The sequence below is a fragment of the Mustelus asterias genome, chromosome 9 (assembly GCF_964213995.1).
Source record: "Mustelus asterias chromosome 9, sMusAst1.hap1.1, whole genome shotgun sequence".
Taxonomy (NCBI): domain Eukaryota; kingdom Metazoa; phylum Chordata; class Chondrichthyes; order Carcharhiniformes; family Triakidae; genus Mustelus; species Mustelus asterias.
This window is the reverse complement of record NC_135809.1, coordinates 16,047,983-16,074,467: the sequence shown is the minus strand read 5'-3', so window position 1 is coordinate 16,074,467 and position 26,485 is coordinate 16,047,983. Positions and strand designations below refer to the sequence as shown.

At 43.5% G+C, this 26,485-nt stretch overlaps 1 protein-coding gene across 4 annotated transcripts in view; it reads left to right on the top strand.

The window, feature by feature from the left end:
- Positions 1–26,485, top strand: part of tmem117 (transmembrane protein 117) — a 319,128-nt gene that overhangs the window by 50,512 nt on the left and 242,131 nt on the right. For all 4 annotated transcript variants that reach the window (XM_078219733.1, XM_078219734.1, XM_078219736.1 and 1 more), the window contains exon 3: positions 25,861–25,993. In XM_078219733.1, the coding sequence (XP_078075859.1) occupies positions 25,861–25,993 (133 nt within the window). The remainder of the gene's footprint in view (positions 1–25,860; positions 25,994–26,485) is intronic.

Here is a 26,485-nt window from a genome sequence, read left to right as displayed (position 1 = left end):
TCTCCTTGGTGAACACTGAAGAAAAGTATTCATTCATCACCTCGCCTATCTCTACTGACTCCATACACAAGTTCCCATTACTGTCCTTGACCGGCCCTAACCTCACCCTGGTCATTCTTTTATTCCTCACATAAGAGTAAAAAGCCTTGGGGTTTTCCTTGATCCGACCCGCCAAGGACTTCTCGTGTCCCCTCCTAGCTCTCCTAAGCCCCTTTTTCAGCTCATTCCTTGCTAACTTGTAACCCTCAATCGAGCCATCTGAACCTTGTTTCCTCATCCCTACATAAGCTTCCCTCTTCCTTTTCACAAGACATTCCACCTCTTTCGTGAACCATGGTTCCCTCACTCGGCCATTTCCTCCCTGTCTGACAGGGACATACCTATCAAGGACACCCAGTATTTGTTCCTTGAAAAAGTTCCACTTTTCATTAGTTCCTTTCCCTGACAGTTTCTGTTCCCAACTTATGCCCCCTAATTCTTGCCTAATCGCATCATAATTACCTCTCCCCCAATTGTAAACCTTGCCCTGCCATACAGCCCTATCCCTCTCCATTGCAATAACAAAAGACACCGAATTGTGGTCACTGTCTCCAAAGTGCTCTCCCACAACCAAATCTAACACTTGGCCCGGTTCATTTCCCAGTATCAAATCCAATGTGGCCTCACCTCTTGTCGGCCTATCCACATATTGTGTCAGGAAACCCTCCTGCACACACTGCACAAAAACTGCCCCATCCGAACTATTTGACCTACAAAGGTTCCAATCAATATTTGGAAAGTGAAAGTCCCCCATGACAACTACCCTGTGACCCCCACACATATCCATAATCTGCTTAGCAATTTCTTCCTCCACATCTCTATTACTATTTGGGGGCCTATAGTAAACTCCTAACAACGTGACCGCTCCTTTCCTATTTCTAACCTCAGCCCATATTACCTCAGTGTGCAGATCCCCCTCGAAGTGCCTTTCCGCAGCCGTTAAACTATCCTTGATTAACAATGCCACTCCTCCACCTCTTTTACCAGCTTCCCTACACTTAGTGAAACATCTATACCCCGGAACGTCCAACAACCATTCCTGTCCTTGTTCTACCCACGTCTCCGTAATGGCCACAACATCGTAGTCCCAAGTACCAATCCACGCCCCAAGTTCATCTACCTTGTTCCGGATGCTCCTTGCATTGAAGTAGACACACTTCAACCCACCTTCCTGTCTACCGGTACCCACCCTTGACCCTGATACCTTCCCCAATACCTCACCACCCTCACTGACTTCTGGACTACAACTCCTTTTCCCACTCCCCTGACAAATTAGTTTAAACCCCCCTGAAGAGCCGTAACAAATTTCCCTCCTAGGATATTGGTGCCCCTCTGGTTCAGGTGCACCCCGTCCTGTTTGTACAGGTCCCATCTTCCCCAGAATGTGTTCCAATTATCCACGTATCTGAAACCCTCCCTCCTACACCATCCCTGCAACCACATGTTTAACTGCACTCTCTCCCTGTTCCTCAACTCGCTATCACGTGGCACCGGCAACATACCAGAGATGACCACATGTTTTGTCTTGGCTCTCAGCTTCCAGCCCAGCTCCAGAAATTCCTGCTTTAAATCCCCGTCCCTTCTCTTACCTATGTCATTGGTACCAATGTGTACCACGACTTGTGACTGTTTCCCCTCCCCCTTCAGAATCCGGAAAACACGGTCTGAGACGTCACGGACCTTGGCATCCGGTAGGCAACATCCCATCCGTGAGTCTCTTTTGCTGCCACAGAACCTCCTATCTATCCCTCTAACTAACGAGTCCCCAATAACTATTGCCCTCCCGCTCTGCCCCTTACCCTCCCGAGCCACAGAGATGGACACAGTGCTGGAGATCCTCTCACTGCGGCTCACCACTGGTATGTCATCCCCCTCAACCGTATCCAAAGCGGAATACTTGTTGCTAAGGGGAACGACCACCGGGGATCCCTGCACGGACTGCTTCCTCCCAGCCCCTCTCACCGTCACCCATCTGTTTTCATTCCTCGGAGTAACTGTATCCCTAAAGCTTCTGTCTATGGCAACCTCTGCGTCCCTAATGATCCTAAGTTCATCCAACTCCAGCTCCAGTTCCCTAACACGGTTTTGGAGGAGCTGCAGATGGGTGCACTTCCCACAGATGTAATCAGCAGGGACACTGTCGTCGTCCCTCACCTCAAACATAGTGCAAGAGGAACATAGCACTGCCTGCACACCCATCCCCTCTAGATACCTTGCCAGTACCAGGTAGAAACAGCAAAAATGAATTAAACTCACCCCTGCTCGCCCTTTCTGCCTACGCCCTGTGAGCCAAAGCCTTATAGCTCACACTCTGCTTCCCACTCACTACGCTGCCCGCTCCCGACGCTGCCCGCTGTATACTGTAGCCTACCTTTTATACTTCGCGCGCTTAAAAAACCCTTCCCAGACTCCTTAGCAGCCCACTTCCAGTTTTCACTTTAAACTTAAAATACTACTACAAAAGTAAAGGCCAAAGAAATACACACACTAGCTGACTAATTATCAGTTCTTTGATGGAGAGATTTGAAATACTTTGGAGCATTTCAGAGAAGGCTCTAAGGCAACTTTAATAGAATTTTTTTCTTAATTATAAAAGATTTTTATAAAGTGAATAGGGAAAGAATATTTGCTCCGTGGGGTTATCTATTTAAAATTTGAGTGAGGGGAAAGGTTGAGGATTGCTATCAAGCCAAGAAATACAGTCAAAGGGAATGGACTGAATGGACTTACCTTGCACTAAGATGATCATTCTCACACCATAGGTTTGACTGTAACACTACATTCTGCACTGTCTCCTTTCCTTTTCTATGAATGGTATGCTTTGTCTGTATAGGGCGCACGAAACAATACTTTTCACTGTATCCCAATACATGTGACAGTAAATCAAATCAAATGGATGAGGCAGACTATTGAGCAGAAAAATAGCAAAATATTTGACGTAGAAGAATATACTTGGCTACGGGGAGTGAGCAGGCAAGTGAAATCAGTTTTAGCTTTCTCTAGGTCTGGAACAGATGAGATGTGCCAAACGGGCACCTTCTGCATTGTAGATGGAGCTCAATCCCTTGAAATGACCAGTGACCAGAAACTAGCAGCAGAATGCAAATATTCTTAAAAGGGCAAGAAACAAGAAGGAAGTTTTTTAAGGCTTGAAGTAACAATCAAGGAGGTGATGAATGAAAAAGGGATCCAGACTGTAGGAAAATCAACAAGACAAAAGTAGCAATAAAAAGGGAATCCATCACGGAACTGAATTTGTATCATTTATTTAGTGCCTGGGCTTCTAATCTTGGTGTTAGAGGAATAGTGGCTGTCAATGAATCCTAGATTTATTGGATTTCATTACTGAGTCACCAGTTCGAGGATTAATGTTTCATGCAAAACAGAGTAAAAATAGATGAAAAATATCTATTCCTAAGTAAAGAGGGGATAACTCACTGTGACAGCAGCAATATGGAATTTATTTCACAAGGCTGGGAAGGTCAGTAACTCATTAGCTTTGTAGGCACCGTGAATACATTAGTAACAAACCTAGCTCTGCATTTCTGCTGTCAGTGAATGATTGTTTTGACTACGGCTGTGTTCACTCTAATCAGGAAATTTTAATGATCTACTAAATGCTGCAAGAGGTTGAAATGGTCTAGAAAGGGTTAAGACTGAGTATTGTTACTCCCGTCAATTAACTCCTTGTGCGCTGAATATTGCTGTATGTAAAATTTCACTGAGTAGTTCCTTTGTGGAACTGATGGAATAGAGGTGCTTATTGACTGGCCTTCAGCTGATCCCATCATGTTATGAGATAAATACAAATAAATTCTCACTTCCTATTCGTGAAGTGAAAATCAAATGAAAATGTGAATTTTAAAAAAAAATTCCGCTTGTTGAGCATGTGATCTGTGTGGGACGGGGAGGGAATAATTCTGTGAAACACTTTGTATGGAGTTGTTGGCTGTATTGGACTATCACGGTAATCTTTTTGGTGATAAAATGACATGATTACTAATGAAGTGCCATAGATTTCATCGAATCCCTACAGTGCAGAAGGAGGCCATTCAGCCCATTGAGTCTGCACCAACCAGTATCCCCACGTATTTACCCTGTTAGTCCCCCTGAGATAAGTGGCAATTTAACATGGCTAATCAACCTAACCCGCACATCTTTGGACTGTGGGAGGAAACTGGAAAACCCGGAGGACCCCACGAGGGTCTTCCAATATGCAGCAGGAGATTGGCATTCTATCTCCCAGGAGCAATTTTGTATTTAAAATAGTGGTAGAATTATACTTGGGGCGGCACAGAAGTTAGCATTGCTGCCTCAGTGCCAGGGACCCATGTTTGATTCATGGCTTGGATCAATTTTTCTGTGTGGAGTCTGCACATTCTCCCCATGTCTGTGTGGGTTTCCTCCCACAGTCTAAAAAAAACATGTTAATTAGGTGCATTGGCCATGCTAAATTCTCCCTCCGTGTACCCGAACAGGTGTCGAAGTGTGGCGACTTTCACAGGGGATTTTCACAATAACTTCATTGCAGTGTTAATGTAAGCTTACTTGTGACAAAATAAATTAGCTTTATATGCATTTGAAAGAAACTTCCCCCTCATGTACCCAGGGGGGACTGCCCTCCACCCATCACTTGGGCATCTGGGTTCTCTCCCCCGCCACCCCCCCCTCCCAAACAATGGGGCTTCCCTGGCAGGGCTTACCCCTGACTGCCAGGGTGCCAATGGGCAGTGCCATGGCACAGTCCCTCTCTCCCCAGGGGTTATAGTGATCTTTGCTCCCCCAGTAGGTTCCCCTCGACTGCTTCAAGTCTTTTAATCCAGTTGTAACTGTCCTGTTGGTGAGGTATGAATATTGAGTGAATGGGATTAAATTGCACGGATGACCTACAATGAGATTTGAATTTATTAAAATATATTGAAACCTCATTGCATCACAGGCAAGAGTTGTGGAATATCGGACGACAAGATCTCACCGGCGAGAATTTTGGGTAGAATTTTCCCGTTCCGCCTTCCGTCCGCTACCATTCCTGCAGGACAGGAAATTCAGCAAATCACCATGAAGGCCTGTTGATCTCAGACAGGAATTTCCAGCCTTGAGATGCGTGCGTGCTGTAAAATCTCACCCCTAGTTTCCCGAATCTCGCAAGATTACACTGATGGCTAACACGGATTCAAAATTGTCCCAATGTCCTTCACTTTTGAAATGAAGGAACAATGTTTAAATACATGTTGTAACTCATTTGTGAGTAATTAATAATGACACTGGGTGCCTTTCCACTTCAAGCACAGCAAGTTTCTTTTGCACTGATGCTATACAATGCAAATCTCAGATTAAGGCCTGACCTGACTACTTAATAAATTGAAATGAGATTCCCACTTCCAGAGAGTCTTACGCTGCATGATAGTGTCAAATCAGGTTCTCAATCTGGATTTGAGCTGCATTTACATTGTAGAAACATACAAGATAGGAGCAGGAGGAGGCCATTTAGCCGTTCGAGCCTGCTTCGCCATTCATCACGATCACAGCTGACTGTCCAACTCAATAGCCTAATCCTGCTTTCTCCCCATAACCTTTGATCCCATTCGCCCCAAGTGCTATATCCAGCCACCTCTTGAATACATTCAATATTTTGGCATCAACTACTTCCTGTGGTAATGAATTCCACAGGCTCACCACTCTTTGGTGAAGAAATGTCTCCTCATCTCCGTCCTGAATGGTCTATCCCGAATCCTCAAACTGTGAGCCCTGGTTCTGGACTCCACCACCATCGGGAACATCCTCCCTGCATCTATCCTGTCTAGTCCTGTTAGAATTTTATAAGTCTCTATGAGATCCCCCCTCATTTGTCTGAACTCCAGCAAAAACAGTCCTAACTTAGTCAAACTCTCCTCATACATCAGTCCTGCCCTCCCCGGAATTAGCCTGGTTATGACAGTAACACAAGTGTTCTGAGATCCTTCATTTCAAACTGCATAAAAGTTGTACAGTACTGCTTTTGATAGAGAAAGATGCTGTGAACTATTTAGTCAAACTAATGAACAGAGAAAAAATAGTTTACTCAGAAATTACCAACTGTTCCCTTTTAAGATTTAACGGTTTTGTGTTTCTATAGTCAAAGAACAAAGAAAATTACAGCACAGGAACAGGCCCTTTGGCCCTCCAAGCCCGACTGAACTAAAACCCCTCGCCATTCCCTCTATTCCCATCCTGTTTGTCAAGATGCCCCTTAAAAATCACTATTGTATCTGCTTCCACTACCTCCCCCGGCAGCGAGTTCAAGGCACCCACCACCCTCTGTTTTTAAAAAAAAACTTGCAGTAACTTAATGTTAAGTAGGGAATGGAAATAAATTAACCTAAACCTGTATAAATAATAGTGGAAGTATAACACCCCCCGCTTCATGGCATGCAAACCCTTTTACTTATTCTAGTTGGATTTCCTGTTGTGCTTCCATGATCCCAATTCTTTGAGAATGAAAGCAAATGCAGATCCGTAGGACGTTGTGTTTCAGAGTTTTAATTCTCCGTTGTAGCCCTTCGTTGGCGAGGATGTAGAGGATCGGGTCCAAGCAGGCATTGAGGCTACAGGTGATTTCAGTCAGTTCATAGACGGCGAGAAAGAGATTGATGTTTTTGGGTCTTAGCAGGTGATCCAGTCGTGAAACGATCATGACGAAAGACATGACGTGGTACGGAACAAAGGAAACGACCAGGACGGCCATTGCCGTCGACATCACCAGCAAAGATTTTGCTGATTTCCGGCATCTTTGTTGGTTTCGAGTGAACTTTCTGACTGCTCGACACGTTCTGAAGTAGCAAGTCAGGAGGACGGAAATTGGAAAGATGAACCCGAGAAACAACCTGAAGGTGGAAAATGAAATGAAGTAACCCAAGGGATCTTGAATTGTAATGATGCAAACGGTTGTATTTGTTGATTTTTCCAACTTTTCGAAGTAGAAGAAGCCCGAGAGCGATTCAATTGTCACCAGGATCCAAGCGCAGGCCAGAATGCCTTTCACTTTTCTCGTTGTCCACCAGCTCAGGGACGTAATGGGGTGAACCACACTCACGTAGCGGTCAACACTGCTGAGCATTAGCAAGAGAATACTCCCGTACAGGTTCATATAGAAAACAAATCTTTTAATATGGCAGAATATTGCCATGCTCTCGCCATGCAATCTGTAAGAATGCAAGTAGATAGAAAATGGAGCCGTGAAGATCCACGCTAAGTCGCACAGTATTAGGTTGAATAAAAATATGTTGCTTCGAGTCCATGATTTTATGTAACGGATATAACTCAGAAGGGCAGTCATGTTTCCGATAAACCCAATGATCAGGCAGCAGCTACACATCGTAGTCAGCATATTGCAGTACCATTCCAACATCTTATCATTTCTGCAGTAGGTTAAATAGTAAGAAATGTTCTCTGTCATCTCTGTGAAGAAAATATGACATTCATTTGTCAGTGTTTCTGCTATCACAATGCAGTATTAATTAATGTGTGTCTACACATTTTAAATAACCTGCAGCTATAATATTCAAAGGGAATGTGAATGTATGGCTATAAATAACTCCAGGAGTCAGCTGGAAAGGAATGGTGCTTTATTGCATAGAATAAAGTAAAGCAAAAGCCACAAGCCTGTGGTGAACACAGCAGGTCCTGACCGGGACAATGCAATAATGGATCCACTCAGTGGCCTGCTTTATATAGGGCTTGGTATATGAGTTTCATCTAGTTAGTTAATTACCAATCCCCAGCGGTCTCGTATTCGAGTCCTACAGGGAGGAATCATTCCCCAAGCAAATCCTGGGGAGTTATCAGTGACCAAACTATCAAGTTTGTGAAAGAGCATGATATCCTTTGTACATACAGTGCTGGAGGAGGTCATTCGGCCCATCGAGTCTGCACCGACTCTCCTACAGAACATCCTACCCAGACCCCATCTCCGTATCCCCACATATTTACCCCACTAATCCTCTGAACCTACACATCCTGGGACACTAAGGGGGAAAATTTAGCATGGCCAATTCACCTAACTTGCAGACCTTTGGACTTTTGGAGGAAAATGGAGCATTTGGAGGAAACCCACGCAAACACGGGGAGAACATGAAATTCCACAGTCACCCCAGGCCGGAATCGAACTTGGGTTCCTGGTGCTGTGAGGCAGCAGTGCTAACCACTGTGCCACGCTATGGTGACATCAGGACATGGTCTTTATGAAATGAAGCTCTGTAACAGATCTGAAGTTTGCAGGCGATGTGCTCTGATTCAATGCCTTTGGACATTCCAATTCCAAATATCCTGTCTGATTAGTTTACTGTTACACCAGTTTCTATTGATGTAGCTCTTGGGGTTCAAGGAATATGGGGGGGAAAATCAGGATATTGAATTTGATGATCAGCCATGATCATAAAAAATGACAGAGCAAACGAATGGCCAACTGCTGCTTTTAGTTTCTAAGTTTCTAAACAACTGTTAGAGCTGACAATTGAGTCTGCTGGGACCCACATGGGTGTGGATCTCCTGATGGGCTGGAATGAAGATGGTCACTCTAACATTGTGTGAATGGCACTAGAATGTATTGACAAACTCAATGCTTTGAGCTAATATGGCATGTGAGAAACCTCATTCTGCCAGCCACTTTGCACATTCAGCTGAAGGGTTAAATAGGATTTTCCAGATAAAGTTTATTTTATTATTATCACAAGTAGGCTTCACTTGTGTTACTGTGAAAATCCACCAGTAGCCACACTCCGGCGCCTGTTCGGGTACACTGAGGGAGAATTTAGCACGGCCAGTGCACCTAACCAGCACGTCTTTCGGACAGTGGGAGGAAACCGGAGCACCCGGAGGAAACCCATGCAGACACAGAATGTGCGGACTCCGCACAGACAGTGACCCAAGACGGGAATCGAACCCGGGCCCCTGGCACTGTGAGGCAGCAGTGCTAACCACTGTGCCACCATACCGCCCCTGCATATTGTGTGCATTCATCACCTTGTACACTAAATTTAACTTCGTGGTTACATCTTGATCTATGAAATCATCTGGTATAGTCAAAGATTGTGAAATGTGGTTGTGTGGGGAAAACAAAATCCTTTCTCATGAGAATGATGTGCCTTTCTCTGTCAAGTGCAGGGTTTTATATTTGAGAAAACTGATTCTGGGACTGACACCTTTAATGTCGTAGACAATTTAAAACTTGTATAATTAACATTTTCAGATCACACATTCTCCAGTGAGAAGCAAGATGCCACATTGTAATGGCCAGCAAGAAGCAATATGACGTACTGTAATGTCAATCAAAATCTGTACAGTTATCATCTTAAGGTTTAAAGTTTTTCCTTTTTGTTCAGGTGTTGCTTAATAAATGTTACATAATGGCTTCACTCTTGAAAGAATGTTTAGTTAGCTATATTGACTAGATTAGATGAGTTCCCTTATTTGTAATACAATAATTCACACTAGTAGGGGTTAGGAGTTTAGGAGGCTGGAAATTACTGTCAATGATATTAAATCTGTGAAAGATTAATGCTTTCAGATAATATTGCTTTTTTAATGAAGGCATTACTTCATTTAAAATGGGCAGAGGGATGTCATCCAAATTAATTTACCCTCACCCACTAATGTTGCTGACTGCGATTTCTAACATTATGTTTTGTGGCATATGGTTTCGGCAGTTGGATTTTTAGCATTTATGTTGATTCTAATATTGGAAGATTGGGCAGGATTTTCCCGTCATTGCCGTTGGCGGAAGGTTGCAAACAAAGGGAAACCCCGTGGACAGCGGGAGACACTGCAAGATCCTACCGTCAGCCAATGGTGGGCCATGTCTGCTGCCGCCAACCACACTGCCGAGGAGAGGGGTAAAAGATCCCACCCAGAATGTATTGGCAATTGTTGCAAATTGAATGGCATTTGTACAACAAGTTCTCTAACCTGTCCAAATCTGTATGAAATTGATGTAATTTACTTCAAGGTAAATAAGTACTGGAAAGATGGAGGCTGAGGACCCAATAGAGGTCTACAAAATTATGAGAGATATAGACAGGGTGGATAATCAAAGGCTTTTTTCTGGGATGGAAATGTCAATTACAAGGGGGCACAGCTTCAAGGTGAGAGGGGGAAAGTTGAAGGGACATATGCGGGGGAGGTTTTACACGCAGAGAGTGATGGGTGCCTGGAACACGCTGCCAGAGGAGCTGGTGGAAGCCAACACATTAGCAACAGTAAAGGGGCATCTGGATGGGTACATGAATAGGGAGGAAATAGAGGGATATGGAGCGAGTAAGGGCAGAAGGTTTTTTTTAGTTTATTTAGGAAATCGTGATCGGGACAGGCTTGGAGGGCCGAAGGGCCTGTTCCTGTGCTGTACTTTTTGTGTATTGTAACAAAAGGGATTTTATTTTCCCTCCAACCAGCGTCATTGGATGCATCTAAGGGGAGGCTAGAAAAGAACGTGAGGGAGAAAGGAGTAGAAGGTAATACTGGATAAAAGCAAATGACTGCGGATGCTGGAATCTGAAACCAAGAGAGAAAATGCTGGAAAATCTCAGCAGGTCTGGCAGCATCTGCAAGGAGGGAAAAGAGCTGACGTTTTGCATCCAGCTGACCCTTTGTCAACTTTGCCAGCAGGTCTGACAGCATCTGCTTACAGATGCTGTCAGACCTGCTGAGATTTTCCAGCATTTTCTCTCTTGGTTTTAGAAGGTAATGCTGATCGAGCTCGATGGTATAGGATTGGAGGAAGATTGTGTAGTACAAACCAGTTTTGTTCACAATGATCTGTTTCTGTGCTGAACATGTGATGCTATGTAATTCTGTTACTCTACAAACCTTATGAATGGAATCCTTTTATCTATACACTTAAATTTTTCAGTGTTTTGCACAAGACCTCGCTGCAGATTCCTCACCCCTCACTGTTTCTTGGCCATGAATGGTATTTGGATCTGAGCAGCATCCAAATGTATCAGTGAATGTTTCACAGAGGAACTCCCATCTTCTAAAATAAATATTCTGGGCGTTTTTCAAGTTTCTTTACAATTAGCTTAGTGTCTATCTTCTCAAATAAACTAGTTCAGCCGGAATTACGAGTTTCACATTGAAACCTCCAATGGAATGACAGAAGTCTACTCCCTTCGGATTATTGGAAGGTGGCTGTCTCTCAATGATGTGTTTTCCTTTTGGACGTGCCCGAGAAATATTTTAAAAGAAATGGGTAATTTCAAAACAAAAGCTTGCTTAGTATTTTTTTTGTCAGAAATAATACTTTTCAATAGCAACCAATTGTTATCTTTTGTGGAATTTTCAAGTAATGGGGGTGTGGGTGTTGGAGAGGGCATTGCCCATGCTGGTAAAATTCTGGTGGGGGTTGAAAATGGCAGTTAATTGGATAGGTTGGCCATTTGCACCTGTGTGACCAAGCTGTTACTATTCCCGACTCTCCAAATATCTCCCGATGGTGGTGAAGGTTTGCTCCTGAATCCTTTCATTGATTTTTTTTAAAATCAGCTGTCTTACCTCCAAGCTCATCTCCATAGTGCTGGCAAAATCCCAGGCCAGGCTAACTTAGTGTTTAAAGTTTATTTATTAGTGTCACAAGTAGGCTTGCATTAACACTGCAATGAAGTTACTGTGAAACTCCCCGAGTCGCCACAATCCTGCACCTGTTCGGGTACACTGAAGGAGAATTTAGCATGGCCCATCCACCTAACGTTTGGACTGTGGGAGGAAACCGGAGCACCCTTGGAAACCCATGCACCCACGGGGAGAACATGCAAACTCCACACAGATGGACACCAAAGCTGGGAATCAAACCTGGGTCCCTGGTGCTGTGAGGCAGCAGTGCTAACCACCGTGCCACCCTGAATGGATGGTGGAAGCAGAATTGCATAAACAAAATTAGATAAATGCTTGGAAAGGAGAGAGATTTGCAGGATACTGGGTAACAGTTAGGCTATTGGAATAGTTCAACACCTTTAAAGAGTTGCGGAGGCACGGGCTGAATACCCCCCTTCTGTGCTGAGTCATTCGATGATTCTTAGCCTTTTTTTCTGAAAGCACTTTCTCATGGTAGGAGAGAACAACTTGTGAAGATACTCTTCTTCATAATCCATTGACCTTGGTGTGAGGGACAGTGTGCTTCACCACAAAGGAAGGTAGTGTTCTCCCCCAGTGTGTACATGTCTGTACACACAGCAGAGTTACAGGTAGAGGTCAGGAGTAAGAATGCTGGCAATTTTCCATCTTGTAATCCTAGATATCCATAGGCAATAGCTCATTGCTACTGCCCCACTGGCTGAAGTTAACTAAATTCACTCAGCTTGTTGGGAAAGCTATGCACACAATTATTCTGAAAACAGAAGAGGTTTGAAAGAACTTTTCCCCACCTACTTTAAGATTTTGACCAATTCAATTGTCGTAACCAAATTTAACATCCAACGTTTAGAAAAATTCTCCAAGGTATTTAGTAACTAAAGAATTGTTTTTATTCCAAAATATCTTTAGAGTAAAGTTTATTTATTAGTATCACAAGTAGGCTTGCATTAACACTGCAATACCCTAGTCGATCACACTCCTGCGCCTGTTCGGGTACACTGAGGGAGAATTTAACATGGCCAATTCACCTAACCTGCACATCTTTTGGACTGTGGGAGGAAACCAGAGCACCCGGAGGAAACGTAGACAAGGGGAGAAGTTGCAAACTCTACACAGACAGTGACCCAAGCTGGGAATCGAACCCGGGTGCCTAGCGCTGAGAAGCAGCAGTGTTAACTGTGCCACCGTGTCGCCCATGTCATTCACACAAACAATACAAGCCTGAAAAGTAAATATTTTTTGAAATTCACGTTAAATATATATTATTTTTACTCCACTGACTATAATCTGATATAAAAGCACAATTCATAAATTGTATCTCAAAACCCACTGAACTTGGCATCATTAAATTCGAACACTGTTTTCATAAAAGTAGAGGAAATAGCTGTCTAACACTTGTATGAACTAATTTCACTGGCCAATTATTAAAAGATTAGTAAAGAATCTTCTGCTGGATCGTTAAGTTTTTTGTTAAGAAAAATGTTTTTCAATTCTTTGAATTTCAAACTTGACTATCTTTGAATTTCATGGTTCTGAATTTGTTAACTGGTGATTTGTTCAGTTAATATTATTGATCACCAAATTAACAAGACCACATTTGCTTAACAGGAATAATTAGGCAAAGTGGACAATCTGGTATATAAAACTTGTTAGGTGAAAGTGGTTTTGCAGATGGCTACAATACTGTGAGTCACACGGATGTTGCTATGTTGTGTGTGCCCAAGATTGTATTGAGTTTGTTAGTACTATAAGAGTCATTGATTTGTGCTGGTACAAATAGCGTCCCTTTTTAATATAATGTATCAGGGAGGAGGAATGCTGGCAAGGCTGTATTGACTTCCCATGGTGCCATGGCTTGTTTCAGAGCATGGTCCAAAGATGTGCAGGTTAGGTTGATTGGCCATGCTAAAAATTGCCCTTAGTGTCCTGAGATGTGTAGGTTAGAGGGATTAGTGGGTAAATATGTAGGGATATGGGGGTAGGGCCTGGGTGGGATTGTGGTCGGTGCAGACTCGATGGGCTGAATGGCCTCTTTCTGCACTGTAGGGTTTCTATGATTCTATGGTTGAGTTGAAATAAGTTACTAAGCCTGGAAGAATTTTAAGACTGAAGACTTTGTTAATGCTTGGCAGCAGTGTGGAATGCCACCCATTTTATGTGGAAAATAGCTAAATTTGCTGAAGAGGGCCTCAGAATATAAACTTTTGAAGCCTTTTCTTCTGCTAATTTCTTTATTGATTTACGAACATGCAGTCTGTCAAATATAAGTCACATTTGAATATGCACACTACATAATTTGATTAGGATGAATCTGGGTCTTGTTCGACCTCAGAAGGTTTTTTTTAATGGAGACAGTGCACTTTCATCAGCTTTGTTCCAAATTACTGAATTAAGCTTTCAAGTTCTCCTGGGGATAGGAATCGAGAAAACTGAGGACCAATGACTGATAAGACCATAAGATATAGGAGCAGAATTAGGCCATTGGCCCATCGAGTCTGCTCTGCCATTCAATCATGGCTATGGGTTTCTCAATCCCATTCTCCCACATTTTAAGCTCCTCCTATGATCAGCAAATAGCATTGGTTAGTTTTTTGAGGAGGTGACAAAAACCATTGACGAGGGAAGGGCTGTGGATGTCGTCTATATGGATTTTAGTAAAGCATTTGACAAGGTCCCTCATGGCAGGCTGGTGCAAAAGGTTAAATCTCACGGGATAAAAGGTGAGCTAGTTAGATGGGTGGAGAACTGGCTTAGCCATAGAAGACAGAGGGTAGCAGTGGAGGGGTCTTTTTCAGGTTGGAGGTCTGTGACTAGTGGAGGTCTGATGTGGAGATGCCGGCATTGGACTGGGGTAAACACAGTAAGAAGTTTAACAACACCAGGTTAAAGTCCAACAGGTTTATTTGGTAGCAAAAGCCACAAGCTTTCGGAGCCTTAAGCTCCTTCAGGTGAGTGGGAATTCTGTTCACAAACAGGGCATATAAAGACACAGACTCAATTTACATGAATAATGGTTGGAATGCGAATACTCACAGCTAATCAAGTCTTTAAAGGTACAAACAATGTGAGTGGAGAGAGTATTAAGACAGGTTAAAGAGATGTGTATTGCCTCCAGACAGGACAGCCAGTGACACTCCAAGTCCAGGCAAGCTGTGGAGTTCTGCAGGGCTCTGTACTGGGACCTCTGCTGTTTGTGATATATATAAATGATTTGGAGGAAGATGTAGCTGGCGTGATCAGTAAGTTTGCGGATGACATGAAGATTGCTGGAGTTGCAGATAGTAATGAACATTGTCAGAGAATACAGCAGGATATAGATAGGCTGGAACATTGGGTGGAGAAATGGCAGATGGAATTTAATAAGAAGTTTAACAACACCAGGTTTAAGTCCAACAGGTTTATTTGGTAGCAAAAGCCACACAAGCTTTCGGAGCTCCAAGCCCCTTCTTCAGGTGAGTGGGAATTCTGTTCACAAACAGGGCATATAAAGACACAGACTCAATTTACATGAATAATGGTTGGAATGCGAATACTTACAGCTAATCAAGTCTTTAAAGGTACAAACAATGTGAGTGGAGAGAGCATTAAGACGGGTTAAAGAGATGTGTATTGTCACCAGACAGGACAGCCAGTGAGACCATATGGATTCCAACCATTATTCATGTAAATTGAGTCTGTGTCTTTATATGCCCTGTTTGTGAACAGAATTCCCACTCACCTGAAGAAGGGGCTTGGAGCTCTGAAAGCTTGTGTGGCTTTTGCTACCAAATAATCCTGTTGGACTTTAACCTGGTGTTGTTAAACTTACTGTGTTTACCCCAGTCCAACGCCGGCATCTCCACAGATGGAATTTAATCCAGATAAATGCGAAGTGATGCATTCCGGTAGATCTAATGTAAGGGGGAGCTATACAATAAATGGCAGAACCATCAGGAGTATAGACACACAGAGGGACCTGGGTGTACAAGTCCACAGATCCTTAAAGGTGGCAGCACAGGTGGAGAGGGTGGTGAAGAAGGCACATGGCATGCTTGCCTTTATTGGACGGGGCATAGAATATAAAAGTTGGCATATGATGTTGCAGCTGTATAGAACATTGGTTAGGCCACATTTGGAATACTGCGTCCAGTTCTAGTCACCACACTACCAGAAGGATGTGGAGGCTTTGGAGAGAGTACAAAAAAGGTTTACCAGGATGTTGCCTGGTATGGAGGGTCTTGGCTACGAGGAGAGATTGGGTAAACTGAGGATGTTCTCCCTGGAAAGACGGAGGATGAGGGGCGACCTAATAGAGGTGTATAAAATTTATGAAGGGCATAGATTAGGGTGAACAGTGGAAAGCTTTTTCCCAGGTCGGAGGTGACAAACACAAGGGGTCACAGGTTCAAGGTGAGGGGGGCAAGGTTCAACACAGATGTCAGGGGGACGTACTTTACACAGAGGGTGGTGGGGGCCTGGAATGCACTCCCAAGCAAGGTTATTGAGGCGGACCCGCTGGGATCGTTTAAGACTTATCTAGATAACCACATGAACAGACTGGGAATAGAGGGATACAAACGAATGGTCTAGTTGGGCACATGAGTGGCGCAGGCTTGGAGGGCCGAAGGGCCGGTTCCTGTGCTGTTTTGTTCTTTGATGCTAGCTATGAACAATATGCCCTCCACACCAGTCTGAGAGACCCTTCAGTCCATTGTGTCCATGATGTCTCTCTGAGCAACTTGGCTAGCTCCACTGCCTTGCCCTGTAGGCCTGCAATTATTTTTGTCACTTCAGATACTTATCCTAAGAATTGAATCCATCACTGCAGTGCAATCAGATCCGAACCACTGGTGGAGTTTTTCCTTGTGCTGCTGAACAATACGACTCCTTCTGAATAAAGCTTTTCATCATTGTATTTGCATGACAAAGTCAACTGCAGCGTTCTTTTTAGAGGCTGTACTGCAACAGTGGTTCTCACTTACACTCAACACGTGTACTTGTCATGACATAGAGGAAGCATACAAATAAATTGTTCGCTGCATACTTTCTTCAGTTTATCCTGGTGACAAAATGAACTCTTCCTGGTCCACAAGCTCTACAATAAAACTACAAAGTGTTTTTTATAGTCCCCTGCATCTTTGTAATCAAAAAGACGGAGTTCACATTTATTTGCATCTTAAAGTTTATTTATTAGTGTCACAAGTAGGCTTATATTAACATTGCGATGAAGTTACTCTGAAAATCCCTTATTCGCCACACTCTGGCGCCTGTTTGGGTACGCTGAGGGAGAATTTAGCACGGCCAATGCACCTAACCAGCACGTCTTTTGGACTGTGGGAGGAAACTGGAGGAAACCCACGTAGACACAGGGAGAACGTGCAGACTCCGCACAGACAGTGACCCAAGCCGGGAATCGAACCCGGGTCATTGGTGCTGTCAGGCAGCAATGTTAACCACCATGTCACCCTATCTGCACAATGTTTTGTACCTTTGTACTTGGTAAAATTAAAAATGCAAAATCTGGTTGTGTTATGTAAAAAAGGAGGCATGACACTTGGCTTCGGAAATGATATAACGACAAAGCCTGTATGGCTGCAATAGAATCGTCACTGCCATTATGGTAAGTAATGGTGCTTTTTAACCCTGCAGCATTAATCCTGAAAGGCATTCCTTACCTCAGCAAAATGCTGCCCTCAAAGATTCCAATTTCCCCGAGGTCCAGAGCTTTCTGAGACTTTTCCTTCATCTGTGCACCTGAGCTATTCTGGCAGAGAGAGAGAGAGAGACGGTCGCTCTTGGTGTTTGAAGTATTGCACAAGCCAGGATTCTGGCAGCATTGTAAATTCTGTGAACAAAAGACCATGATTTCACTGATATCGGCCAATCTGTCTCCTAATTGCTCTGGAACTGTGTAGGATGTGTGAACTTAGCGACCATACAATTCTTAAAATAAAACGCTGGTGCAAAAGAAATCTTTGTGAAACACATGGATATTTTATTTTTCTGTCTATATTAAAATCCCAAATATATACTTGAGCAATCCAGTAGATCTTAATCTTAATGCTGCTTCTGTGCGTGGAAAGGAATGAGGCTTTTTCTCCGACATGGGATTCATCAATTCTTGTCATCTCCCACAATAGAATGGTAACCCTTACAAAACCTGCCTGATGACTCCTCCCTGTACCTACTGTGTTAACCCTCGGGTGTGCCGTCTCTTGGCGATCGCCTTTTAGGGCCTGACAGTTGGCACACCATCACTGCCCAATGTGCCAATCGAAAATCAATAAGACCAGCTTAATCCCACAATATGAAAAGCTCCTGTACAATACAGCCAGCAGGGTAAAAACGGCCAGAACTATAATCATAGAATCCCTAGTGCAAAAGGAGGCCATTTGGCCCATCAAACATGCACTGAAAATAATCCCACCCAAACCCTATCCCTGTAACCCTGGGTATTTACCCTACAAATCCCCCTGACACAAAGGGGCAATTTAGCATGGCCAATTAACCTTTCCCACATGTCTTTGGAGTGTGGGAGGAAACCCACGCAGACGTGGGAAGAGTGTGCCACACAGACAGTCATCCAAGGCCGGAATTGAACCCGGGTCCCTGGCACTGTGAAGTAGCAGTGCTAACCAGTGTGCCACCATGTTGCCCGTAACGTAAATAATGTAATATGAAATTCATTCAGAGGGAAAAAAAGTGACAAATATATTTTTAGTTAGCTTTCCTTATTTTCTTCCCTTACTCTTCTTAGAGATACAGTGCCACTTGTCCCTTGATGTTTATCGCCATGGCTACAGGATGGTGAGGGACCTAGAACCAGGAGGCATAGTTTCACATGGAGTCTCCCAATTAAGATGGAGATGAGGATAGATTTATTTTTCAGAAGGTCATTAACTTTGGAATTCTCTGTGTGGAGGCTGTGTCATTAAATATAGTCAAGGCTGAGTCAGGCAGATTTTTTTGATTTTCGGGAGATCATGGGTTACGGAAGGCCAGCAGGGAAATGGAGACAAGGCAGCAGTCAGATCAATGACTGTCTTGTTGAAAAGCAGAACGGGCTCGATGGGCTGAATGGCCTATTTCTGTTTCCATTTCTTATGATTTTAGGATGGAAATTTGCATCCATTCTTCATAGGTTCATAAAATCCCCACAGCACAGAAGGAGGCCATTTGGCCCATCGAGTCTGTACTGACCACAATCCCACCAAGGCCCTCTCCCATAACCCCACACATATTTATTCTCCCCCTGACATTAAGGGGCAATTTAACATGACCAATCAACCTAACCCGCACATCTTTGGACTGTGGGAGGAAACCCCCAAAGACACTGGGAAAACATGCAAACTCCACACAGACAGTGTCCCAAGGCTGGAATCGAACCCAGGTCCCCGGCACTGTGAGGCAGCAGTGCTAACCACTGTGCCACCGTGCCGCTCCTCTCTGCCATCCTCTCAGTAGCTAGTCATCATGTAGTGCTTTAAAGCAGCTTGTGATAAGGTACATGACCTAATCAACAGCTCGCCTTGTGTGGAATTAAGCCTGCATCCTGCCAACCTGTGACATACTGCGTATTGAAGCTTCAATTGCTGCAATTCTGTGCTGCCCCAAGTACCCACAAGATTATTGCATTTAGACAGGTTCTGTTCAACAGAACAAAAGCAAATTACTGTGGACATTGGAATCTGAAACGATATGAAAATGCTGGAAATCCAGGCTTGAAACGTTGGCTCTGTTCTCCCTCCACAGATGCTGTCGGGCCTGTTGAGATTTTCCAGCATTTTCTCTTTTGGTTTCAGATTCCAGCATCCGCAGAAATTTGCTTTTATAACAGAGTTGTACTTGCTCCCTGATAGAAACATAGAAACATAGAAACCCTACAGTGCAGAAGGAGGCCATTCGGCCCATCGAGTCTGCACCGACCACAATCCCACCCAGGCCCTACCCCCACATATTTACCCGCTAATCCCTCTAACTTACACATCTCAGGACTCTAAGGGGCAATTTTTAACCTGGCCAATCAACCTAACCTGCACATCTTTGGACTGTGGGAGGAAACCGGAGCACCCGGAGAAAACCCACGCAGACACGAGGAGAATGTGCAAATTCCACACAGACAGTGACCCGAGCTGGGAATCGAACTACATGATTTCCTTGAAAGTTCTAATGCGGTGTATTGTCGCGATGATGTGAGTTGTGCAGGAGTGATATTTCTGTAATTTTACTGGTTGACCAAACATACAGGGGACTGACTGATGATGGTGACCACCAGTCATTGAACGTCTGCTGTTGCAAGTTGATCAGCTTCTGGAATGTTCCACTGTGAATTGCAATGCAGACCATGCCACAACATCCTTCTCTAGAATTTCACACAAGAAAAGCGAACCACTTCTGATACTATTATGGAGAGGGAGATGTCATGTGTGATGCGCGACAATCAAGCACGAGGTACAAGGCTTCAGCGATTGAAGGCTTTTATTGACAAACAATGGAACTATCTAAACACGAGTACACCATTCCAGACTGGAGGGGTCCCGCCTGAGCAGAGGGTCTTATACCTCTCCCAGGAGGCGGGGCCCGACCGGGATGTGCCATAACAGCATCCACCACAGGTATATTAATCCCACAGTGTAAACACCCTAGCCCAACAACAACATTATAACAACCCCACAGTGTCAACACCCTAACCCAACAGCAACATTGGAATAACCCCACAGTGGTAACCAACGATGGTTCACCACAATGTGACTGAAGTAACTGTTGCTAAATCTCTTCATGCCAGCTGCTAAAGACAGAATCAGTCGGTCATCTGGTAAAGCTGCCAAAGAAGCAGCAGGAACCACCCTTGTCTCCTCTCCCAAGTTAAGACAGTGGGCGAGATTCTCCAGCCTCCTGGCCACGTGTTTCTCCGCAGTGGAAGGTGGCATACTGTTCGCTGGAGGTGGGATTCTTTGGTCCCGCCACTGTTAATGGGATTTCCCATTGAAGGCATCCCAAGCCGCCGGGAAACCATGGATTGGAGTGCACTACAGGCAGGACAAGAGAATGTGAGCGGCATGAGCAGCTGGAGAATTTTGGCCCCTATCTTGTACAGTTTCAAAATCTAGCACAGAGATAGTGAATTTTCCATCAATAGGAAATTTGGGTGCAAAACCCATTACCATCTGGAAGAGATGGGTTACACATTAAACGGGAATTGTCTTGGGCAATTGCAGTTTCATGAGCTTCAACTCCTAGAATCTAAAGGAAGTTGGAAATGTTTCTATCACAGCCAAGGACTCCTAAGCAGTGAACTCGAACTTTTTAACTTTCAGCATTGAACTTTTATTTTGCTTCTTAAAAAAAAACTATTACAGTATGACTTATAAATTTTTCATGTTTGTGTGTGTGAATGTGGGTCGTGAAGGTTCAAGAAGTGTGGGTTTGTTTACCTTTTAAATATTTCACTCTCTTTTTACTTGGGTGGGTTTTAACTCATTGAACTTTTTTCTTGCTTCAAACCTCAAGGAAGTCTGTCAGACTCATTTCATTGCAACCAGTATCTAAATAGTTAAACACAGGCATTGAGAAAATTCCTCCATCCTTTCCTAGAAAGCCCTGTTACGGTCAGAGTTGAGGGTGGTGTCCTAAGGGAATCACATTTTATTCCTCCTCGTGTGGCTGTAACACGTATGTTGTGCTATAAATCCTCTTATTTTCACTTTAACTACCTAAATTCTGTCATTACTTAGGCTGGGGTGTTTTCAGAGTTTCATTTTTTTCCATCAATTTGTAGGCAATGGAGCAGATGTTGCTTCTCGAATTTAGCATGTCAGATGTACTAGTGTGTGCTTGCTGCATTCGGAAGATATTTTTCTGTATTGGAAGCAATGCTGATGTACTGATCGTTCCCTTTTGACAGAATACTAACATTGCATTTGTAGGTATTATGGTTCAATTCAGTGAGCCAGTGTTCAGACCATTTTCTTTCCATCATGTCTACAAATGTTGACAGTGACCAATTTAACCATGACCACGTTTTGAAAGCTGTTTTTTTTTATTGGCACTAAGATGTCCTTTTATTTTTAGGCATGTGGTTTAGTTCACAAGTAAAAATAAAATGTATACAAATGAAGAATTTAGTCAATAAGTTTTTTAATTTTGGAATATTTAATTCAACAATCTTAAAATCAGATTCCTTTTTCTCTTTGTACTTAAAATGTTTTCTGTGTTTCTTGGCTATCTAATAGGAGCCACGTTTGACACACACTCCTCTTTGGTGCCTACTGGAAATTACAAGTAGATGCTCCTGTAGTTAAGGCTGATTACTATAATACTTGACTCCATTCAAATGTTAGAACATAACTTTAACAATCGTCTGCTGCCTGCACCGAGGTCAGCTGCGGTGTGCGCTGATGAATCCTACAGTGCAGAAGAGGCCCTTCAGCCCATCGAGTCTGCACTGACAGGGGAGAAACACCTGACCTCCCATCTAATCCCATCTACCAGCACTTGGCCTTGAATGTTATGATGTGCCAGGTACTTTTTTAAAGGATGCGAGGCAACACACCTCTGCCACCCTCCCAGGAAGCACATTCCAAACTGTCACCACCCTCTGGCCTGCCCCTCTGTCAGCCATGGTGGGTGCTGAGGTCAGCCATCTTGTACATTTAAATTAAATGCATTTAGCTCAATCTCAGAATTATAAATTTAGAATGAAGGAGGCCATTGAGCCCATTCATATCTGTGTCATCTCTCTTTTATCTCCTTTTGGAAGTTATTATTGAATTGGCCACCATTTCTGGCAGTGCATTACCGATCATTGTAAGTTGAGGCTAAATCCATATTTCCTTCATGTTGCTTCTGTGTGAGAGACCTATGTCCTCTGGCTTTTGACCCTTCTGCATTGGGAGCTGTTTCCCCTTAGTTACTCCATAAGAATCCTCCAGGATTTTGCACACGCCAATCAAATCTCCTCTTAACCTTCTCTGTTTTTAAGGCGAACGACCCCAGTTTTCGAGGCCCCGCCGTTTCTGAAGCTTTTCATCCCTGGTACCATTCATGTAAATTTCCTCTTCGCCATCCCGAAGGCTTCGCTCTCCTTCCTAAAGTGTGATGCTCACAATGAAGCTGGGGCCTAAACAATGTTTTATAGGGATTTGGTACGGTTTAAAAGCAAATTACTGCGGATGCTGGAATCTGAAACCAAAAGAGACAATGCTGGAAAATCTCAGCAGGTCTGACGGGGGGGGGGGGGGGGGGGGGGAGAGAAATCAAGAAAGACAATAAAGAAATAAAAGGTAGAGAACACGGTAGCACAGTGGTTAGCACTGCTGCTTCACAGCTCCAGGGACCTGGGTTCGATTCCCGGCTTGGGTCACTATCTGTGTGGAGTTTGCATATTCTCCTCATGTCTGCGTGGGTTTCCTCCGGGTGCTCCAGTTTCCTCCCACAGTTCAAAGATGTGCGGGTTAGGCCGATTGGCCATGCCAAATTGCCCCTTAGTGTCCTGAGATGCGTAGGTTAGAGGGATTAGTGGGTAAATAAGTAGGGATATGGGGGTAGGGCCTGGGTGGGATTGTGGTCGGTGCAGACTCGATGGGCCCAATGGCCTCTTTCTGCACTGTAGGGATTCTAACAGTAATAAATTAAATAAAATAGAATGAAAACAAAGGGGTGCAGTTTCCCTGTTTTTGTATCTGTCTATAAATATACACATATCTCCAATGATCTCGCATGCCATTTTAACAGCCTTCCCAACTTCCTCTGCACCCGTAGCTATAATAGCTGCGTATTATTGTTTAAATATAGCATTCAAACATCGTTGTGTAGCAACTGCTGTTCTAAGGCTTTGTGCAAATGATACACACACGCCATTGACTCAGTGAAGTGATAAATTACCTTTTCTTGCCTGCAAAGGCAGTAAATTCAGCTTCTGCCATGAATTTGCTGCAGGCGTTTTGGAAGGGACATGAGGAACCAAGGTGTTTCTTACTGAAACATCAGTTTGGAGGAATCTTCATTCAGATTCTTTGTGAATGACTGTGTTTAACCACTATTTTCACTACTTTGTTACATCTTATTCTTGCATTCTTGCCAGTGGTTGGCACTCTGTCCAGTGCCTGTAGTAAGTTCAAGACAATAAGGTGTTTTGTTTTAAAACTCTCTTCAAACTGATCCATGGCTGAATATGGATAAACCTTCACTTCACTGCAAAAAAACAGAGATTATGCTTTGTAACCCAGACCTCACCCTGGCATCCGAAAAGTTGTGGCTTAGGAAGTGCAATTAATTAAAAGTCAACAATTATAAATATTTCTCAGGGAATTTGTTTAATAAATTTCCAAACTTATTTGACCAACTCCCTCTTCTCCCCACCCTCCCTCTGTTTTAAAAAAAAAAATGGCAGAATAACTATAGGCCAGGGTGAGAAATTATGCACCCTTATAAAACTTCTCGTCGCCTCTTTCGGGTGTCCCAGTTAATTATTTTTTTGGATTGCAGTCACTGTTCTGTCAAAATTGACTACCTCCATGTTTGTCCAGTGATGTCCCCACAGCAACAAATGAGTGAATGCTGAGATAATATTTTTAACGGTGCTGTGTGAGTGGTGTTTCAGGGCAATATCAGGGATCCTGTCTTTCATATTTTAATTTTAAAGGTCAGTTGGGGATGTTTATGCATGGGAGACCCTGAAGTTTAAAGTTTATTTCTTAGTGTCACTAAGTAGGCTTGCATTAACACTGCAATGAAGTTACTGTGAAAATCCCCTAGTCGCCACACTCCGGAGATTCAGGTAGATGGAGGGAGAATTTAGCATGGCCAATGCACCTAACCAGCACATCTTTCAGACTGTGGAAGGAAACTGGAGCACCCGGAGGAAACCCGCCCATTCTGTTGGGCATAAAAGCCTAAGTAGGAGGGACCATCACCCCCCCCCCCCCAACCTGACGTGTGGCTCTGTCCGAAGCCTTTGAATTATATTCGCCTTAGTCCCTCAGGTTCAAGGATGACTTGCTTCCACTCGAGTCCGAGATGGTTGGTCAGTCCAATGCATGATCTGCAGGCTCTGCCAATTGAGGGCCAGGTGGTGCTTAAGAGGTTAGTTGGATAAGTTGCTTGGAGGTGTGTGCACCCCTCTGTTTTTCAGACTGGAGGAAAGTGTTTGATTTGATTGATTTTTGTCCCATGTATTGGTATACAGTGAAAAGTATTGTTTCTTGCGCACAATACAGGCATCTTCATAGAGAAGGAAAGGAGAGGGTGCAGAATGTAGTATTACAATCATAGCTAAGGTGTAGAGAAAGATTAACTTAATGCGAGATAGATCCATTCAAAAGTCTGATGGCAGCAGGGAAGAAGCTGTTCTTGAGTTGGTTGGTACGTGTCTTCCGAGAATAACGCTGATCGCACCATCACACTATAAAGTTGACATACCATTATGAAGAAGGGGTGGAATTTTCCCATCCTGCCCGCCATGGGAATCGTAGTGGGTGGGACACGGACCATGCAAAGATCCATTGATCTCGGTTGGGATTTTCCAGCTTTGGGGTGAGTGCAGCTGGAAAATCCCGCCCAAGTTGTCTCGTGATGTGAACATTTTGCAGGCATGCTACTATTCCAAGATTTAAGCTGAAAGTTGACAACGCTCAACAGGAGGCCATTTTCTGCACACAACCTTCATGTTTGCCTAGACAAGCATTTGGAATGGGAAAGATTATAGAGCTACAAAGAAAGCAGGGGAGTGGGACAAATTGCATAGCTCTTCAGAGCTGGCACAGACTTGATGGGCTGAATGACCACCTCCCTGTGCTTATAATGATTCTCTGCCGCTTGTTGAGCTGTTTAAACATGATCTAAGTAAAATTAGAAAGGCCTCTCGGGGTGAGAAAAGATGATGTGACTTTCCAAAGCTCATCCTTCTGTACGTAAATACCTTTTAATGCATTGACTGTATTTCAAACAGGTTTGGAGTGGTCTGCTACACTCGAATAACAAATTATCCTAAACATTTAGCACTTTTTTGAATAAAAAATTTCTTCCTGATGTGTCTAAGCTGATTTTTCATCCCATTTTTCTCCTACCTTTTCTGACCTGCTTTGCGTGGCCTTCTGATATTGTTGATTGGGAGAATTTATTGTAAGAGGTAAACTTATTTTAAAAAATAGTGGAGGCAGATCACCGAAGTGTGTGTTTTAAAGCAGTCAATTTCTTTGTACTGAAATTAAGTAAGTTTGCCTTAAATTTTTCTTGCACCAGGTCGATTACTTCGACTAAATATGTTCCGGAAAGATCATGGCTCCTGGATGGTGATGCTCTTTTCCAGTATTCTCTTCCTGTTCATCTTCTCTCATATTTACAACCTGTGCCTCTTAATTGCTGGAAATATGAGGTAAGTTTGGCAATTTTATATCTGATTCACTCACCCACAGTTAACTCAAACTACCGCCCGATGCTGGATTAGCACTAAATAGAATACCACAGCAGCAGTGAGCACCTTAGCCTGAGACAAACCTGTATTTAGACCTGAACAAAAATGCACCTCTCTCTAAATTGCAGCAAAAGCTCCGGACTTTGGGGTTAAAAAATGGCGGTGACAGTACAAAAATGGAGACCTCCCATCACAAAGCAGCTACCTGCTTGCATTTTGCATTTTCCATCGCAAGCTTCAACCTTTTCAACGTGAACTTTGGTTGCTCTTGCATGCAAGAAAGAAACAGATTGGAATGGCAAATCTTATCATTCCTCCACACAACTTCCACTCTAGTTTAAAGCAGACAACCTTTTTTTTTCCTGCCACTATTGGTCAGAACCCACCTAAACTGCGCGATAGAAGCCATTTAACATAAGCTAATTATATTAAGGATACTAAGGATATTCTTAA